The following is a 20,742-nucleotide window of genomic DNA, read 5'->3' on the forward strand; positions in this document are numbered from 1 at the left end:
CTGTCCCATCCCAGTGAGCTCTGTCATACCCTCCCCTGAATGATGCCCCCTCGCTGTGCTATTTGATGGCAGTTGCAGACAGCTTTTACACCTAAAGGCAAAGAAATGCTCCAGGTCCTCAGCTGCTGCAGATCCCATTCAGGCATGCGAAGCCCATCTCATCCAAAGGCTGCAGCGTGATCAGTTATTTTTAAACCCCACAGAAGGAGTGTTAAAAATGTGCTTTTTCATGCAAGCAGCCTTAAAAAAATATATCCCTGTGTTATGTTCTTGAGGTGCTTTCTCATAATCTCCCTATCCTCTTGCTGCCTACACTGCAATGCTGTATGAAAATGACTTTGAAAACAACACAAAGTGCTGTTTCTGCAAGGTTTTGCTTTTCTCCTTTGCTGAGTTCTGTAAAGCATTTATGATTTTGATATTGGTAATTCCTGGGATGGTAACAGAATGAGCTGAAAATTACAGATATTGTCACATAGATCACAGAATGGCGTGGGTTTTAAGGGACCTCTGAGATCATCCGATTCCATCATCCATATCCCATTGTCTGTGCCTGATCCTCACTTACCCATTTCTGATGGTTGGCAGCTGATGCCAAATGGATACTCTGTCTTTATGGTAACATCGTGGAGGGGAACCTCTTGCAGTTTCCTGGACTAGAGGGGTCTCTGACAGACACAGGACAAACCTTACCTGCTGTCACAGCTTTTAGGAAGTGCTGCTGTTGTGCTTGTTAATGGATCTGGCTGAAATTCAGTGCTCATGGCTCTGTCCCCTGCTTGGTGCTGCCACCACCTCGGGTCCCCTTCCCCAACCAAACAGAATTTGGATGCTGAGCTGCATGCAGAGCCGGGCTGGGCCACCTCCCTGGGGCATTTTGGGCAGTGGGCAAAAGGAACTCCATAGGCACCTCTATCCACGTTCCCATCTCTGCTCCCATCCCAAGCTGTCAGCTCCCAGCTCACCAGCCAACAAAGTCTGCATCCCAGGGGAACCACACCCCAATGATGAGGTCCCTGCCCCTGGCACGCAGTGGGGACAGCAGCTGTAGGGAGGGCTCACGCTGCCCTGCCCAGGGACAGCCACCTCTGCCCCAGCTTCCAAGGGCCGTTCTTCCCCTTATTGCAGCGGCCGAAATCCCAGCTTACACAAAAGCCAGCCTCAGACTTATTCAAAACATTTATTAGTGTTTAAGGAAAATAATAGTGTGAAAGGTACAGAGCTTTGTGTCTAAAGCCATATGCTTTTTTTTTTTTTTTTTTTTTTTTTTTTTTAACAAGCTTATTTGGCTGCGAATTCTACACGAGATAAAACTACTATGTTTTTTTCTCCCAGAGATTTGGATTTAAGGACAGTTTGTCTTTTTTTTTTTTTTTTTCCTTTTAGTTCAGCACTTTAAGTTAGGACAGCATTTTCCAGGGTTTATTGGTATCTTTTTCCAGCAGGCATTTTGCTTCTCCCAGTATTCTCATTCCAGAACAAGGCTCATTCCAGATGCAAAGCGTAAAGGAAACATTCATACCTTGGCTTTGAAGCTAAACCTCCTCCATGAACTGCGAGTTCATAAGGAATGTTAATTAAAGCATCATACAGTATCTAAATGGACTTTTTTTTTTTCTTTTTTTTCACTTTATAAAGAATTAAGGCTATGTAGATGTCACAATAAAATACTCTCAGGTAAAACGCACCCTATTTGTTAGACGTGAACGAAGGTTTAACAATAAATAAATGATTTATGCTGTCAATAACATTATGGAACTGTATAAAACTATATTTACGTAGCTTTAAACATAAAAAAAAAAAACCCATACTAGTGGCATGAATATATACAACACAGGTCATGACGTACGTTTAAATTATCATAGCCAGCAGTGTTCTTTTTTTTAAATGGAGACACTATAATAAATAGAAATGTTAAATATTTACAATAATAGCATATGTGGAATCAGTAGATGAACACATAAAATCTTCACACACAGAGGAAAAAAAAAAGTTATGCCTTATACAAAAATCCCTCCCACCCACTGCTTGCCCACCCGCCCCAGAGATTTCCATTGACAAAGGGGAATATACAATGTTCCCCACTCAGAACAACAAATGAATACAAATAAAACTGTATGCATGCTGAGGTGATATGTTGATGGAGACATTCAATGACGTATAGATCTGTATGTTTGGCTCCCATAGATGAATCGGACCTCCAACAAAAGACATGTCCTGTTTTACTTTGATGTGTGAACATGACGTCGGTAGTGATTTGTTGGTTGTTTTGTGGCTTTTTTTTTTTTTTTCTTTTCTTTTTGTGCTAAAATGCCTGAATTATCTTTTTGGTTCGAGCTTGTTCTACCTGGTGGCCAAATGCCACCAAAGGGGAGAGGGTGCTCACTGGAAGGAGCTCTGCTCCTTGGGTCAGGGCAGCCTTTGTCACTGCATTGGGTCTGATCCCACGTCTTCCCAACTAAGTTGAATGAAAACTTTGTCACCGAACACAGCTAGAATCATTGGGATCAAGGTCACTTTGAACAAAGGCCTGGTGATCACACGGAGACACCTCTTCAACTTAGCGGTTCTCTCTTGCTTCCTACATGGCTTCTATTAAAAGTACTGCCAGAAATTCTGCAGGTGGATACATGCATTAAACCCTGAATATAGCTATTAGGAGCTGTGCTCACTTAGCAGTAGCTAAAATCTGAGTTGGAAATCGTAGCCAAATTCCAACACCCTCTACTGTTTATACAGCTCCTTCCCACCATGCGACAAACGTACATCGGTTTGCTGGGTACGTTCTGTCCCTACTCAACTGCCTTCCTGCCCCCACAGCTCTCCTCCCAAACTTTCTAAATAAGAAGGCTCAAATCCCTGGTGCGATTCCCACTTTCTAAGAAAACTCACTCTGCCTCCAGAGGAAGCTGAAGTACTCACTCTTGTGTCCCCATGGTGCTGTCCCCTCCCTTTCCAGTACGATATCTGGGGATAAAGGATTGCAGGTCTGCAACCTGAGAACTGTAATTGCATAGGGGGTAGGAGAGATGCATCCGAACACCTCACTCACACTTATAACTGCTTAGAGATAATAAATTCTTGACGCTCTTGATCTCCACTAAGTCTCAACAATTAATGAAGTCAGCCCTCTCTCCCTATCTTTGGCATTTTGATAAACCACAGCTGACAGGTGGGTTACAGTGGGCTCCACGTCCCAACAAACCACACCATGTTAGCTAAGGAGAAAGGTTCCATGGGGTTCTGACACAGCCCTGCAAAGAACATCGTACATGGGGTCCTCCATGGTCTGAGCCTGTGCCCATCCTCTAACACTTGGGCTGTGCACAGTGCGGAGGAGCCGTATCTGAGTGGGGGGATTTAGAGGTTTGTGAAGGAGTTCTTGGGGGTCCTACATGCTGTGGAGCGAGGTGAATAACAGCCAGACTGCTCTGTCTGGAAGCTGACTGCCTTCGATAAGTGACTGGATAAGCAAGTGTCAAGTTATGCAGTGGTTAAAAAACAAATAGGGGGCACTTAAAGTCGGCAGCGCTGCCCGATGGGGACAATGGCTCAGGAGTCACTCAGCAGACAGTGTGGAGCTCCAGACTGCACAGTGCCAGAGGCAGGATGGCTATTTCACTGCTGAGTGTCACAGGCAGCCTTGAGCTCCTGCCTGCTCGGCTACAGGCAGAAACCAAACCCCTCTGGAATTCAGCCATCTGCTACAAGGCTGCGCCTGGAGCCCTTGGAGGTGCTAAGCCATGAGCGGCTGCGTGCCATCTGCCTGAGCCCTCCCGTAACCTTCTCCCCAAGAGGGGAAGAAAACAAACAAACAAACATGCAATGATCCCTACCCCCCCAAAAAAAGGGGAAAAAAGAATTTAGTTGGAGACATTTTGCCACATTTGGCGGCTGCTCAAGTGTTGAGTTTGCTGGATCAATAACCCACTGCCACTGCTCTCCCTTTGCTACTATATACACGGTTGCTGAGGTCCATATATCTTGCAATGCCCTGTGCTTGACCTCTGAATGGGAAATGCTTTGGAATGTCCATAGGCGGGAAGATGGACTCAACGGAGGAAGGTTCCAGCAGAGGGGGAGGATGTGGGTAATGGGGGTTCGGTGCCTTTTCTCACCTCCGGATGTCCGAGAAGTCGGACAGTTCGTCCGTCCGGTCCATGATCCCATGCGCCCCTTTGGGACCATGGGCCCCAGCCTTCACCCGGGCATGGGCGTTCAGGTGGCCCTTGGTACCTCTCTCTCCCTTGGCTGCTCGCGAGCTCTCCCTGTGCTCAGGCTCGGCAGGGACCAGCACATCCCCACGGCCAGCAGCAGCTTTGCCGGCTTCACCTGTCTTCTTTTCAGGGCCCAGAATGGCATCGCTGTGCATGGAGGAGGTGCAGAAGCTCAGGATAGAGCAGAGACTTCCCCAGTTCTGTTCGCATTGGGCCTGGACACTTCTTGTTATTGCCTTTTTCACCTCCTCGCCACAGGTGAGCAGGATGTTCACTAGGTCAACATACGGCCTGGAGGTAAAGGAAACAATGAAAGTAAATAAATACACAGAAGGGTTTATCTATCAGTAAACTGGGGAAATGGCCTCCCTGCCTTCCCCTCCTCTCAATAGTGATCAGTTCATCTCCTGCCACCTGCTTACTTGGCAGCCAGGGGGGCACAAATCTCTTCCCTTGTGGGCTAGTTCTGCACCATATGTTTATTGTGCAGTGAACTGTGTTCTAACTGCCCATCTCACAGCAAGAAATGCACTCAGTAGCACTCTGTGGAGCCAAGCCTCACTCTAGTGCTGAGTCTGCCTTGGTTGTTCCTGCAGTGGAGGTGCTCTGGAGATGCTCTTACTTCCACCAGAGAAAGATGAGAGGTCTACAGCCTTTCAAGGTCAGGCTGGATGGGGCTCTGAGCACTGATGGAGCTGTAGGTGTCCCTGTTCATTGAAGGGGAGTTGGACCAAGGGCCGTTAAAGATTCTACACACTTGGCTAAAGTGCTGTCAAATGGAAGAACTGCTATTTTCCCACCATCTCTGGTTATCTCTTTCTGTGCTCCTTTGTCTCTATTAGCCAGGAGACACAACAAAGGAAGCTAGTCCTGATACACCAGCTTGCTGTGTGCCGGTGAATACCCCAACACAGAGCACACCCTGACCATCAGTCTGCAACAGGCAGGCATTCCCTCCTTTGAGGAGAGCAGCAGGCATTCAGGCAAATGTTCGCTGGCTTTTCTCACCATCTTCAGACCCCCTGGAGCAGCAGGTGCCAACTTCTGCCAGCAGCAGGATCCAATCTGCACTCATGATCCCTTTATCAGTAAGGCACATGGAAACCCACTCTGGTGGCACCGAATGTTTTCTTCATTTCCTTACAGAGTTAAGCACAGCTTTCAGTGTGTCCCTTGTCCCAGCCAAACAAGGACTCCAAACAAGCCAAGGCCAAATCCCGTTCTGCTCCCACCCATGGCCACGCACAATGCGCCCTCTGAGCACAGGAGGCTCGTTTCCTCCGCCAGGGGTCACAGAGTGCAGCAATTTTAAAATAGTTGTGGTCGCAGGTTTTGTGGGTCAATATTGATGTTGTCTATTGACACAACCACTCAGCTGTTTGCAGGCAATGCAAGCCGGCCCTAAGGACGTGCCTCAGCCTTGTTGGAAGGAACCATCCCAACAGCAGATCAAGAGTCACCTGGGCTCAGCAGTACACGCAGCTGTGGTGGCATGCATGGGATGCTGGTAGGGCACCTTCTGCCAGCCCTGTGACTGTGACAAGCCCTGTATGACCACCTCTTCCCAGGAAATGAGTCAGGGGAGATGAGAAAAACCAACAGATTATGATCAGCGTCAGACACTACCCTGATTTTACTCTGCCCAACTGCTTAAGCTCATTGTGAATGACTAATCTTGGAAAGCCCTCCATTCCCCTATCTCAAAATATTTCCCATGTTTGGATTGTTTCTGTCATGAAAAAAAAAAAAAAAAAAAAAAAAAGCTATTTGGAATGCAACAGCAAGAAGTCTGCCAGGGCCTGTCACCACTTCCACCATAGCAAATGGGTCTGACCCACATCCCCACAGCAGCTGACTCTTCAGGAAGAAACTCCGCTGCCCAAATGTGCATCATGAGAGCCAGAATTAAACAAGTCTGGCTTCTGAGCTCTTCGGTTTTGTCTTAAACATAAAATAGAAGATGGAAGAGAATTGAGCATATGAAGGGGAAAAAAAAGAAAAAAATGTTAAAATTGGGCATAACCTTTGCACAAGATCTTTGGAAGAAAAAGGCTGCTGGTATGACTAAAAAGTGGCTCGGCTGCCAAATATTTCAGGTATTCAAAGCCTGCCAGAGCCCTGTGGATTAATACTAGCCCATTTCTCCTTCACTGTTTTACTTTTTGCATTTCAGCTGGCCTGACCATAGTACCTGAACTGAGCACAAGGCTGCAAGTCAGCAGACATGATTTTATTTCCAGCCCTGCCACACTTGCCTATTGATCTTGAACAAGTTACTTAGGTCAAGAATTTCAGCAATGGCCTCTAAATTTAGGGGAGGGGAGGAGGCGGGCTGGCTTCTATTTGGGGAGCCCCACGTAGAAAAGCTGAGCTCAGACATTGTGAGATGCTGAAAATGAAGTGTAAGAGGCTCTAAGTGAGATGATGCAAATTATAGGTGCTCAATTGAATGCCCCGTGTCTTCTCAAACTGAGAACCCCCAGTTCAGCACCCTAGGAATAAGCAGCTGCCTTTGGCCATTGCTACTTTAGCCTGCTTGTAAAATAAGAGTACCTCGGTTCCTCTTTCTACAGCATTTGGCCCCCATGTTTCTCATCTGTAAGTGATGGGAGGATTAACGGGTACCAATCACCCAGCTTACAGCCACCCAGTGCAGGTTCATGGTGCTCACAGCACAGTGCTGGTGTGCAGGGTGCAGCAGAATCCCCCATCCCAGCCTCAAGAACTCTACAGAAAGGGCCTTGCTTTCAAGCCACCGTGTTGTCTGCACAAACCCAGCAAATAGTTCTGCATTTGAGTAACCTGGCATCGAAGGGCCCCTCTTCCTCTCTGCAGCTGCACCTATGCAGACCACCAATGAAAATGCAAGCCTAGCAGTCAAAAAGCATTGATTCTGTGAAAAATTAATGTCACAGTCACTGGGATTTGGGGTTTCTGTGCTGGGGATAGAAAGGCACATGGTTGCAGGAGGTAGATGTGCTGAGGTCAGCCACTGCCAGTCTGCTGCTCTGCATCTCTGTTTGGGAGCGAGATGTTCGCCTGCAAGGAAAACAGGCTCTGCATTTTGCATCTGTGCACAAAGAGTTGGTAAAAAAAGCTTGTGCCTGGCTTGTTGCTGCCATGGAGCAGCTCTGATCACTTTCAGCCATGCTTTGTGTTGCCAGTGCTTGGAGGCAGCCGTGTTCCCCATGAGAGCCACTCAGCATCTGACTTGTGCCTTCACTTTGCACACCTCTGTGTTTTATTAAAAGGTATCTGGGATTAATAAGGGATAAGATGCATGGGAGATTATCTATGGGACTGCAGCTCCTTCCAGGACAATTAACTGAGAGACATTTGGAAGTATGTATTTACTGAAGAAATTATCCTGCTGACAGCTCTGCCCAGATCTCCTTCCCCCTTCTGCTCTACCTGTCATGTAAGCAAGCAAGTCTTCCCCAGCCTGTGCAGAGAAAGCATTCCCTTGGTGCTGCACATGGGAAAACAAGGCCAGAAGAAGGCAAAACAGCTTTTGGGCAGATGCACAACCCCTTGGCACCACCGTGCTCCTGGAAGGAGCTCCCACGCCTCTGACTGCGCTGCGCAGCGGCACTTACTCATGCTGCAGCAGGTCTTTGAAGTGAATCATCTCCACAATGACCTGGACGTTCTCCTTGGCAGCGGAGCAGAGGTCATGCTTCAGGTAGCACTCCCGCTGTAACTGGAACACCATCTCTTTAATGGCTGGGCACTTACGGCTGATGCAGCTGAATTTATGCCTCAAGGCATGAGCCTTACACTTCAGAGCATCTTTAATGAAGGATTTTCCCTGAGAAGAAAAGAAATGGAGGAGGTTGGTGTTTCTGCCCATTAAGCGCGGCAGCTGATTTATGCCCAGCTAGCTGCTCTGCAGGACAATGTCAGGGGTTATTACACTGCTGGGGATATCACTCAGTGGCTGCATTTTCCCTCTTCTCTTTGTTTCCTTGCCCTTAGAGATCACACTGAGTAACCCTGCCTTGCTCTTCCAGAGGAGCTGAACCCATTGGGCTTCCTCACAGGCGTTATGAGGTTGCTCACAATTCACTCATTCAACTGCTTGGGGGGAATCAAAACCATCCCTGCCTTTCCTCTGTGCTGCTGACACCACACCAAGTGTGTCACAGCCTAGCAGCTCTGCTCACTCCCTCCATTCTGCTGAGCAATAAATGTGTGGAAGCCTCCCACATCTCTTAACTGCATTGGAATCTTTCACACAAATGCTTCTGGAAGACCAGATTCTCACTGCCCTTTATCCAAAGGGTACACCAGCATGGTTCCACTCATACAAACTTAAGATTCACCCAGATCTGTGAGCAGGTTTTGTCTCCAAGTTGTTTCAACCCAGAAATGTATTTTGCTGATCGAGGAACTACTCTGGTTATCACTCCCTTCTGCTCCCCCTGCCCCACATGCCCTTCCCTTCAGTGTGAAACATGCACAGCACAGTGGGAAAACAAGGATTAGAGAAAATTGGTATGCAAACCCAACCTGACATCATTTCTTGTGTTTCAGAAAGCAGAGAATGGCTAGTGCTAGCCCTGCTCTTCAGTGCACTCTGAACTCAGAGGCTTTTAGATACCCACATGCGTTAGGAGAAACAAGCCCCTGCGAGCAGTTAGCCAAACCCTCTGCACACCGGTGGCAATGTCAGCCTAAGCTCCCCTGTGCCAGGCTCTCAGCAGAGCCGTGGAGCTGCTGCTCTGCTGTAGGCTGTGTGCTCAGGCCAGATGCCGCTGGCCCGCCGTCATGCTCTCTCCCCTCCACACTGAAATGGGAGAGGAGGTTTACAAGACATAATAACAGGATGTCTCAATGATGCATAAACGGTCTGGGGAGAAAATGAAGGAGACGAACTTAATACTGCATACCATCCAAGTAATGTATTTTAATGCCAGTGCTTGAACTGAAGGGCTGATTTGAATGCAGCAGCTTTAGGAGGCTGCCTGTACTGGTTGTGTGCAAGTCTGGAGAACCATGCTTTAATAACCACACGTTGGGAAATGCTTTCTGATACATCTAAATGAGCTTGGGAGCCCAAGCTGCACTGCAGAACCATCTTTAAACAAAGATGACGTAGCAGCTTAAGCCGCTTAATGCTTCTGAAAACCATGCTCATCTATGTTGCTGTTCTGATTTAGTTATCCTGAGAACAGCAGGAAAACATCCTCCCACGGAGCTGAGCAAGGGACAGCCTGGCTGCTGGGACACTGCTCTTGGGTTTTGATTCTGGACTCTTCAATAGAAAAGAAATCCTACTGAGGCTGGTCATGGGCAAAAGCAGGTTGCTCCTTAAATTGTTCCTAAGATGTGCTGAAGAGCAAAAACACATGCAAAGCGTATGTGAGAACCAAGCATAGGACATCTCGCTGCATTACCTGGGCATCGAATTTTCCAGCGTTGTGCAGGAAAGTCATGCAGATCTCGTGTAAGCCTCGGATCTCACAAGAATTGTTCTCAAAGCACTCAAACACTCCACATCCCACATCGCCGGCATTAACCAGGCAGTGCTGGATCTCAGCTAAAATGAGCATTGATTACAGTTAGCTTGAAGAACTGTTCTGAGGAGCTGCTGGTGGGTAGAGGGGAGGGAGAGAGAGATTTTGCTAACATCATCAGTTCGGAAGAAAAAGCACATGTGACAACGGTTATTGTACCCACAGCATGCCCACTTTCTGCAGAAATTAGGCCAAAACTCGGGTGCATTATGTTATGAAAGTGATATCTAAGAAACAAGTGCCAAATCCACTACACTTACGTCAGGCTACTTCACATGAGAACTAACGCTCTGCATTCCCCAGAAGCAAAGGACAGGCAGGATTCTTGCTGTCTGACTGTACAGAGCCCCCATCAAATCTCAGCACCAAAATGAGAGGACTGCTCCCAGCCCAATGGGCTGCTGCTGGCACTGAGAGGTGGATCCTGTGCTACGGCACAGCGTTCTCACCGGCTACTGGGTGTCACCTGGGCTGATGTCTATGAAGTTAATGGCAAAACTCCCACTGATAAACAAAGTCCTTTGCACTGTGTTGCATAAAGCTGAGACTATGTCCTCACCTAGGCAAAAATCAATTGAAAAGACATTTTAATATGTATTTATAACATGTAAAGTAGATCTACTGGAACTAGCAGTTACATACATGTTTATTCTGCCTTGTCAGATGTTATGTAATAGCATTAAAAGAATGCTGGCTAACAGGGAAAAAAAACCCTAAAATTCTAATTTAGCTTAAAAAAAAGAAAAAAAAAAAAAAAAAAATGTTGGTAGCACTGCCAGAGGGAAGGGGGTTGCTGAAAAAGCCCAGGGATAAAGTTAAACAGGGGCAGCTTTTAGACTGGGACCGAGGATGCTAAGAATGCCTGCGCTTCGTGCCCTAGTGGTACCTTTAATTAAAGCTCGCTCTTGGGAGCCTGCCTAATCCCCTCCGAACCGCAGCGTGTTCCAGGCATCCCCTGTGCCGTGCGGTCCCTCTGCCGAGCGCTCGCTGCAACTTCCCGGCTCGGCGCAGCCTCCCGCACGCAGCGCGGATGCGAGTGCGGAGCCCGACGGGGTTCATTCGAACCACCGGCTCGGAACCGGCTCGCACTCCTCCTTCTCACCTGCCCCGGAGTGGTGCTGGTGGGCACCGGGGGTGGCCAGCGCTCGGCTGCGGGCTTCACCTCGGCGTCGTGCGCCGCGGAGGGCCGCCCCGACAGCGCGCACCGGGGAAAAAAATGGAGCTCTTTGTGGAGCTGCGGAGCGCGGAGCCGGGCTTTTCTGGGGCCGGGAGCTCAGCTGTAGTGCTTGTGTTGGCATCCGGATGCAAACCCTCGGCGGATCACATGTCCTGGCTCCAGCGTGCTGAGAACTGCACAGTGCCGTGATTCACATGTGGCAGTCCCTAATGGGCATTCGTGCATTCCTGCTCGTGTGTGTTTAAACACGTCTTGCAGCACGGAGAGTGTTAAAAAAAAAAAAAAAAGAAAAAAAAAAGGGGGGGGGGGAAAGAAGGGGGGAGGATGGAAGCGGGGGGGAAGGGAAACGCTGGATCCCGCGCTCTGTGTGCACGGCTGGGAAGCGATCCAGCAGAGCGCACGCTCTTTCGAGGCAGATAATGCCCGGGGGAAGGAGAGACCCCCGCACACCCCCTCCTCCATCACTGCACGGCTCTCGCGGGGGGAGGCACAGCACGGATCCTTCCCTCCGTCCCCGGGCCGGGAAACTTTCCGCTCGCCCCCGGCCACGCGTGCCGGGCAGCTCCGAGCTGTCAGAACCCACCGATCCATCCCCCCCCTCCCGCCGCCCCCCACAGCCGTACCTGTGTTCTGCAGGGACAGCCGCCCCTTCTGCTGCGGGGTGCGCTCGGGCTGTCCCTCGGGCGGCCGCGTGGCCTCAGTGCCCGCCGCCGCCCGGGCGAGGAGCAGCAGCAGGGCCAGGGCCGGCAGCTCGCCGCGGAGCCCCGCGCACATGGTCGCGCTTTGCCCTCCTCCTCCTCCTCGCCGTCTCCTCGTCCTCGTCCTCCCCCGCGGGCTGCTGCTGCTGCCGCCGCACCCGGGCCCAGCGCGCTGCTCGCCGCGGCCCCGCGTACCGCATGTGCCCGGCGCTGCTCGGCGCGGAGTGTCGGCGGCGGCGCCGGAGGGTGCCTCAAATATCCCCGCCGAGCCCCGGTGGCACTCGCATGAGGGAGCCGAGCAGGTGTCGCTCCGCGTCGCGGCCAATGGCAGCCGCCGCCCGTTCCGACCGCCCGCCGGGGGCCGGCCCTGCCCTGGCGGCAGGTTGCAGCCTCCCGCCTCCCCCGGCCCCCCCCGCGCCGCTCCGAGCCGCGCCGAGCCGGGCTGGGCTGCGGGGGGTGACGGAGCGGGGCGCTGGGGCTGGGGGCGGGAGGGCCGCTTCCGCTGTCCTGCGGCACTCGGCTCTCGTTGCATGACTTGGTTAAAAAAAATAAAACATCTCGCCCCCCCCCTCCAACCCCCCCTCCCACTCCCCGCGCCTTGTCCAAAGCAGCTGTTGCACAGAGTTTCTTGGAAATCTTCCCCTCCCTTTTTCCTTTTCCTTCCTTCCTCCCTTCCCCCCCCCCCCCCCCCCCCCCTTATTTTTTTAAAATTAATTTTTATTTTCCAAAGATTTGGGATCATGCAAGCTCTGCAGGGGACAAATGGGACAAAGCCATCACTTCTTGGGGGGACGTGGTAGAACGTGGCACTCAAGCACTCTGCCTTTCATGGCCCCAGAAGTGCAGTCTACAAGGAGGGGGCATCGCCCTCACAGCCCCCCCCCCTCCACCGCAGCATCCCAGCTCTCGCTGCTCCTTTTGGTCTTGGTAGCTGGGGGGGGGGGTGGTGTCGGAAGGGAAATGTACAGCAGGTGATGGGAAGTGCTGTGCTGGCACGGACAGGGCCACCCGCTCCCCTCACCCTGTTGTAATGCACATCAGATGTTTCATCAGCCCCCGGTGCTGCACGGGGCTCACTGGGCCGGGGGTTCTGCTGCGGGTGGAGGGGGGGGGGAGGCACAGTCAGGAATGTCTCCAGCTGCTGCCGCTGCCTTCCCCACAGCTGTCAGAATGCACTTGAGGAAATCCACTCACACCTCCCCGAGCAGGGGTCTCCTCGGTGGGACGTGACGCCGCGCTGCAGGACCATGGCTCCGCTGCAGCACAGGCGCTCCATCTCCCAGCTTTCCCCCTGCTGCCCCCGACATCCTCAGCTCCGCTCGCCTGGGTCTTCTCTCCTGTCCCAGGCTGGAGCTTTGCTCACTGGGTCTGAGCCATGCAGGTTTTGCTTATTGTTCGGTAGGGTTTGACTGCTGAACATCATTTTAAGACCCAAATCCTTTAGCTGTGCCAAGCTCGTGTGGAAATTCCCTGTTATCAATGCGCTGCTGCCTCGAAAACTGCAGCGTGCAGCTTCCCCCTCAGCTCGCTGTGCTGTGTGGATGGCTGCAAAGCCCCCGTGCCCTTTTGACAATGGAAAAGAGGATTTCTTGTGCACGTTTGTTTGTTTGCTTCATTTTTACCTCGCCCTGGTGCCCGCTGGCCCTCCTTCTGCCCTTGTCCTCCTGCTATTTGTTCTGCTGAAGAATTTTGCTGTTTAACTGCCTTTGCTGGGTTTAACCACCTGCCCTTAGCAGTTCTCATCTCCACTGCTGGAAAACCAGTGGCTGAGTTAGCTCAGAGCAGCTTGGATGGAGACAGACAGGAAAGCTTAAGGTGCAGCAGGAAAGGCAACAACCGATGTTTCCTTCCAGCAAGTTGTATTGTATATGCAGGAAACATTTTTTTAATGATTTTTATTTCCGTGCCTCACAAATGGTACTTCCTTCTGTCATCTCTCCACTGCTTCAGGTCAGATGCTCTCCTGCAGCCATCCTTCACAGATCCCTCTACCCCTCGTTAAAGTTACAATTTTTGGATGGGTTTTGCCCCTTTTGACTCAAAGGAATTCCACACCTCCATCCCAGATCCCACTCCCTCCCTCTGAGCTCCTCCATGCTCACAGCATCCTTTGAACCACACGGAGTCCGTCCTCCCCTTCAGCCCACATTGCATCGATTGCTCCCTCCAAGGTTATTTTCACGTTTCTCCTCCTTACCAAACCTTTGCCTATCACAGCACCCCCTCGTGTCACTGTTTGGTGGAGAAAGCTGACAGCGAGCAGAACGCTCCCCACTGCCTTCTGCTCTGCAGTGCTGTGAGCAGCGGTGGGATTTTCTCCCTTTTCTCTACCTCCTCAGGGCGCTCTGGGATCATAGGATCCATTCTCTTCCCGAGCAAGGCAGGGTGCAGTGAGCGCATCGTAAAACCAAGAGCTGTCAGAAAAAATGCTCACGACACACAATTCATGCTCTAGCAATTTTGGCATCTTCTGGAGAATAGTGTTACTCGTTCTCTGGCTGCCAGCATGAGTGCCAGGTGATTTTATAGAGCACTTATCAATTCCAGCCATTTCAGGGCTGCTTTCCAGCTGCCTTGGGATGCCTCCGAGCTGCGGATGTGCTCAGGCAGTAGGGAGCTCACTTCTGGCTGTGGGATGGGGTCTGGCTCTGATGCATTGGGTGCTGTGTGAGGAGGGACCTCGGGGGGCTTGCGGCTCATTCCAGCAACCTGTTGGCTTAGGGAGGTGCACTTCTGAGCTCCTTTTGACTGATGCATATAGGTGTTACTTTATAACAGCGTTTCGTGCTTTGATCGAAACATGATCAAGCATGAGCGTTTTGCAACTGCCTTTAAATGGGAAGCATTTAATTGTTTGGGGTTTGTAGGGAGAAGAGGTGCTTTCATGATTATTATCAGGGCTGCGTCCCTGCAAGGCCTTCTCATGCTGGTGAAGGCTGAAAAATGCTGTGCAAGAGGCACATGGGGAGAAGCCGGCGACTTGAAAAGGGCAGAAGATGCTGTGGGGAAGGTGTGCCGAGGTCTGGGTTCTGGGAGTTTATCGGTGACTAAAAGCATTTTGCAGCAGAGGTACAATAAGCCGTGCCGCGCAGCCCAAGCAGCGCAATGTATTTCATCAGACTTGAGAAAAGAAGCAAGACGGGGGAATTTAGTGTTGCCTCTTCTCCTGGGTAATTTCCCCACCTCGGGGCTTAGTGCAAGGTGCTGACTTGCAAATGACACATCATTACGAACCAGCCCAGAGCTGCAGAGCATCGCTGGGAAAGTGGTCGGAGAGCGGAGGAGCTGCCTCTTGGACCTCGTTCCTCCCAGTGTGGGACCTGTGCTGGGAAGGTTGGTTTAATTCCCACAAGTTGGTTCTTGGATGGTGCGAATAAAGCTGCTGACGGTGACTGAAATGGGATTTGACACTGGAGAACCTGTTAGGCTCGGTATACGTGGGCCTGGTGGGAAGCTTCAAAGGGCTGTATTTTAAGCCACTTTTCCTCCATTTATCATCGATTATTTTTGAATCTCTGTCACTGTAGTTTTTATGATGAATGAGCAGAAGTTGACAATGAAGCCACAGAAAATGAAATACAAGAAGAGTCAAGAGCTAATTATGTTACAAATGACACCGACTTGTTTTCCCGATTATGTAAAAACCAAGCATTTGAGAAATGGTCCCAACGAGTTACGCACCAGGTTTCAAGATGGTTTGGCTTCTCTGATAAAATATGGACTATTTGAAAGATTTACAAGAGTTAGAAATCCTGCCGAACGTTTTAGTATTTAGAGCAGCAGGAAACCACTCTGCGATATTTTTAAAGCAGGTATTTACTCAAGTAATTGGTTACTTTTTATGTGGAATGAGAAAACCTGGTGTAGCTATATTGGACTTGACATAAAAGAGAGGTATGTAATTTGTGAGCAAAACAGGGTGGAATGTACACATTGTACCTGGGGAGGTATTTCGAGAAAGACAACTCCTTGAGACAAAAAGCCAAAACAACAGACGAGCTGGGTTGCATGCCAGCATTGTTTATTCCTTGGTTAATCAGCTGTGTAATGAGTGTCCAGAAACAGCCCCTGCTGCCCAGGTAGGTTAAGTTTCAAACTCTGCAAGCTTTGTGGACTTCGTAAAATGGATTACATGGAAGTTGGACGAGAAACACATGTTTCTGAGAACATTTTGGTTCAAATAATAATAATAATAAAAAAGCAGCAACGTCGGTGCCAACAATTTACTACAGAATATATGAACCAGATGCCGTTAAACTATAATTCCAAGTAATTTGCCAGAATTATGTATTGATTTTATTCCTGCAGTCAAACTGAAGATCCGTGTGTTTTTTATTACTTGTGGATATAAATGAAAATGTGGTGCGATTACAACTAATATATGGCGGCTAATGCCAAGCAGACGTGATTTCTGTGACTACTGCACTAAAGAAAAATGGAAGCTCTGTTGATAATTATGTGCAAAGGGCTCGGCAGAATGTGGCTATTCAAATTGAGGTGTATCAGGCTGCAGTCTGCTTAGTCACCAGATAAGAGCTTTGGCCAAACGCATCTGTTTCTCCCTGTTTCTCACAGTAGTACATTTTTTTTTTTTTTTCTTAAAAGAATGGGAAAGAGGTCTGTAAGACATGCTGAATTACTTACATTCTTCAATACTATAATACAGGGAAGGGACTAATTCTCTGCTTCTTGCGGGCAATCTCTGACTTGCCAGTTCTTACCCAGATGAGCTGCTTTGTGATGCTTAAAAAGACAGACATTGACGTCAAGCCTGCCATCTTGAAAGGACAGAATGAGTTTTAGGAGGAGTTTTTATGCCATTACATGTCATTCAGGTTATAAAGAGCTCTGGCTGGCACTCCTACAAGCTGAAACAGTCTTTACCTACTGTCAAGAGACTCTCAGAAAACCTCAAATAATTTCCTTCAGTGAAGTGGCTGCTTCAGTCATCTGTGGCTTGACGCAGAGAAGTGCTGAACATCCTGTAACACCCATGTCCCCAGGTTGGCCTTCGAGGCAGCCAGGAGGAAAACACGCTGGAAACTCAAGGAAAGAGATTTGAGAAGGAGCTTGGATTCAGAGTTGTTTGGTGAAGTCACCCAAGCCAAATTCCCCAGTGTGCTATAAAGGAAAGAGTAATCTGCAAAAGATTTGCAATTGAGTCTTTGGTTTCATCTAGGCAACTGGCTGCTGGGATGCAGCATCCCAGCTCTTCTGCACAAATTATGTTGATTTTGAGAAAAACTATATATTTATTAAAAAAAAAATATATATATATATAGAGAGAGAGAGAGAGAGAGAGAGCAAAAGGTTCTGTGGGTTCCTCATCACAAGATCACCTGGTATAGAAAGCGTCAAAGTTAATGTGCTCCAATGGGGGCAGGATCCAAACTCAGAGATCAATGTTCACCTGCAATGCAATATGATTTTGCAGCTCTGAACCTGCCAAGTCCTGAAGCAGTCGCTACAGGAGAGAGAACAGCTGCTGCAATGCTAATACCAAAGCCCGGTGCAAACAATTTAGCAAAGTGTCACAGCTGACACATTTATCAGACACACCCAAATTATGTGTGTTTATGATGCAGTTATACGAGGCAGAAGTTAAAGATGAGTGACATTTGCCAGTCCTTGGCAGAGCCTGGTTCTTCCTATGTTCAGTGCCTCAGGCTTTCTCCACACATGGAAGACCCAACTTCATCAGTCTTGATGCTTCTTTTCCCCCTTTCTCTTCTCTCCACCTCCTTGTTCCTGGTAACACCCACAGCTAGAAGGAGCCACGAGTGATAGTACCAGGAAGCAGTCGAACAGCACTGCGTAGCTGCTATCAGAGTGGATACTGACCACATTGTTTTGCTCTGGAAGAAACTGTGCTGGTTTTCCTGTCCTTCCAGTTCATATTAACCCTACCAACTTGCAGCCAGGCCAAAAAAAATTATGCTATTGTCTGTCGTGTTAGGACTATCAGAAACTCAGGTCAGGTAACGGCACTATAACTCTCTGGGGCTCGCCAAGAAGGAAACATGCCAGTGTAATTATAGTGGTAATTATAGCACCGTAGTCACTGCCCACAAAGTACAACTCTGCAGAGTACAATGATTCCAGAATCAGAGTCTAAACAATCTAATGCTCTTCAATTTCCCTGCCTGCCAATCCTGGCTCTAAGTCTGATTGACCTCAGATTGAAAGCAAATCCGCCTCTCCCGTGAATGGCCGTACCGATGCCAGGAACACAAACTGAATGGATGCTTTGCCTGCCTCACTGAAGCTTTTTCCCCACTGACCAGCAGCTGATGCTGAAGCTAAGGGCCAGTTTTTGCTTTCATGCTGTACGTGACAAATTAAATGCATTTCCGCAGAGAGTGAGAGCGTATGCAGCAGGCATACACCTCTACAGCTCCATTGTGGGCTGCCATTGGCTTTGCATAATGAAGTTCCTGCTCTCCTCTCAGCTTTGGGAGTTCTCAGCACAGTTCAAACAAGAACCAACCCATTGCTTGATAGCCATTCCCATGGCCCAACAACATGACCCTGGGAAGGTGGGACCTCTCGTTCCACTCGTATGGGATCCAGGTAGATGCTCTGACACACAGCAGTAAACTTTGAGATAATGGATATGATGGTCCCCTTGGGACCTACGTGACATATGGATTTGTGTTCTTCCCATGGAATAGGAACTACTGTGGATTGAAGTCCACATTGAAATAAATAAGCTGCGTGGAGAATAATTATTTGCCAAGCCTGGGCAGCTGAGACTAAGAACATTCCCCAGATCTTACCAGATCTGAGCAGGACTTGCAGAGAGCCCATAGTAAAACCAGGGCTCCCACAGTGAGCAAGGCTGTGCCTGTGGGTGTTGGAGGAACTTACCAGTATGGAAGCAGTCAACTTTCCAGGTACCAAAGGAACGGATCCCATCCTTTTGGGATGGGACTGGAGGACTGAAGCTAACGTCTATTTTCAATGCAGCTTTGATTATTTGAGTTCTTACTGTGCTTGATGAAGGAGTAGATTTTGCTTTCTGTAGAAGCCTTTTGTTTTGCTGTGCTGTGCTGGTGGGAGCTCTGTGCTGTTGTGTGTACCTTGCCATATGCTCAAGGTGTGCAGTGTATCCACAAGTACGCATGCCTGCTTCTAGTGGGATCTGATGCCAGCAAAAACATTATTCAAAGAGATAAGTAATTACTTAAGACTTTGTCTAATGTTATAGAAGAGCAATGGACTCCTTGCACCAGTTTAGTATTCATACTCATACATGGTTCGGAGATAAATAAAGGGCTATAATTCTTTTGAGGGATTCCACTGACATAATAAACCGCGAGAGCTCAGCTAGTCAGCAGAAAGCAAAGACTGGATTATAGCTGGGCTTGTCAGCATGGGACCATACATGGCAGTATCTCATGTCTGCAAAGAAAGTATTTCAAAAGGTTTTTTCTTCATATTCTAAATTACTTTAAATCCGTACACCAAAGTCTTGCTGGATGTATTTTTTATAAGAGAACCCTAAGAGATAATCCTTGCTTTCTTCTCTACTCTCGTGTAATCAGATTTTATTCTGGAAGCATGTGCATGAATGGAACTCAGTTCTTTCACCCACTGCACCATAAATGTACCATCACAGCTGCAGGTCTGGCCGGTGTGTGGGTGTCCCCAGGTAGCTCCTCTCCCACCCAAGAGTTTTGCCTGCCTGTGGATGCAGATTGGAACCTAGCATTACTGTAATGCACTCTGTACATGTACTGGGTAGATCTGTGTCTGTTTCAGCTACACCTGTTTTCATAGCCGGTAGAGGATCCCATGTGCCAAATGTGCTTTGACTTTGGGTTGATGTCATCTTGCATTTGTAAGTAGTTAGAGACCGTTTCAAAAGAAGAGACGTGTTTATATAAATATTTATATAATTTTGGGGGGATTGCCTCAGGAAACCAAGTCAACGACTGAGGAAATAAATAGGCATGGAAAAAATCATAAGGGTATTGTTTAAGAGCAGATTGTAATCAGATGATAATAACAAGCAGAATGAATAAATTTGAGAGACGGAATTGACATGACGGATACTAGCTTTAATACCATGTACTAAGCTTTCAGTACATCTTGTTTTAGGATTCATATTTCTTGAAAATCCACAGGAAATAAATTGGACTCTGGGTAAATGGCTCAGCCAGAGCTGACTGGAGGCTGGAATGTGCAGAACGAGACCACAAACAGCATGTCCATGCTGTCTCCCAGCAATCCTCTTTTCTCTGCCTTTTAAAAACTCTGTGTTTAGTCAAGTTTGTGTTCTGATATTCATGCACATTGGATGAGGTAAATGCTGTCTCTTCTCTTATGTCTTCTTTCACCAGCAGCTTTATTGGGCACCCTGCAAGCATCTGCCAAGCCCCATCCATGTGTTTGTGTAACAGCCTGAGCTGGAAGGTAGGCTCAGTTCTCCCCAGTCTGCTCTGACACATGAGGAGTTTTGTCCCAAGTTGAAAACTGCCTCCAATATGGCATTGCTGTGCAGCAGACCCTCTCTGGAGGGGCAGAGGATGCAGCTCCTGGTGACATGCAGCTGGTGACACAGCTCCTTGTCAACTTGTCTCACCTTGGGCTGGGGGATTTGATGGAGAAGGGGCACAGCAGTGTTAACTCTCACTGCCTGTAGCTGCCAGAATCTTTTTGGGAAACTGTTTGCAGGGCAGAGTTTAGAACAGACTCGAGGCTGGTATAAATTGCTCTGAGGTCAGCCTCAGCTTGCATGGCACGAGGAGCAGATTGCCAGAAGGTTTTTCAATAATAACAAAAACCATCCTAACTAGTGACACAGTAATACTCATTTAGATGATTTATGGGAACAGTGTACGTAATGATTCCAGCGTATACAAGCAGGACTGAACTTCTTTATAGCCTCCTGAATAGAGGCAGCCATGTAATGCACACAGGAGCTTAGAACTTGTAGGAATATCCAGCACTGCCTGTGGCTGGAAGAGCTGTTTACATCCATCATTTCAACTGGCCCCATTAGGATTTCTTGAAAACAGTGAGGAGATTTCACTGATCTTGAAACTTGGAGACCAAGTAGCCTGCAGTCTACATTGTGTTTCCATGTTCATCTGCACACTTGAGTAGGGTAGTCAGGCACGGGGATGGGATGT

At 48.7% G+C, this 20,742-nt stretch overlaps 1 protein-coding gene across 1 annotated transcript; it reads right to left on the bottom strand.

The window, feature by feature from the left end:
• Positions 1-1,113: 1,113 nt before the first annotated feature.
• STC2 (stanniocalcin 2) lies at positions 1,114-11,963 on the bottom strand. Its single transcript, XM_031598106.2, has 4 exons — positions 11,534-11,963; positions 9,614-9,756; positions 7,814-8,025; positions 1,114-4,508 (listed from the first exon to the last, which is right to left on the bottom strand). Exons 1-4 carry the CDS (start codon positions 11,682-11,684, stop codon positions 4,115-4,117), a joined length of 900 nt encoding a protein of 299 aa, XP_031453966.2. The 5' UTR covers positions 11,685-11,963; the 3' UTR covers positions 1,114-4,114.
• Positions 11,964-20,742: the final 8,779 nt, after the last annotated feature.

The sequence above is a fragment of the Phasianus colchicus genome, chromosome 15, assembly GCF_987193195.1.
Source record: "Phasianus colchicus chromosome 15, bPhaCol1.hap1.1, whole genome shotgun sequence".
Taxonomy (NCBI): Eukaryota; Metazoa; Chordata; class Aves; order Galliformes; family Phasianidae; genus Phasianus; species Phasianus colchicus.

Coding starts and splice junctions, on each gene's coding strand:
- STC2 (XM_031598106.2), bottom strand. CDS start 11,684: ATGTGCGCGGGGCTCCGCGGCGAGCTGCCGGCCCTGGCCCTGCTGCTG. Junction 9,757..11,533: donor GCTGTCCCTGCAGAACACAG/GTACGGCTGTGG, acceptor TGCTCATTTTAG/CTGAGATCCAGCACTGCCTG. Junction 4,509..7,813: donor AAAGACCTGCTGCAGCATGA/GTAAGTGCCGCT, acceptor CTTTACCTCCAG/GCCGTATGTTGACCTAGTGA.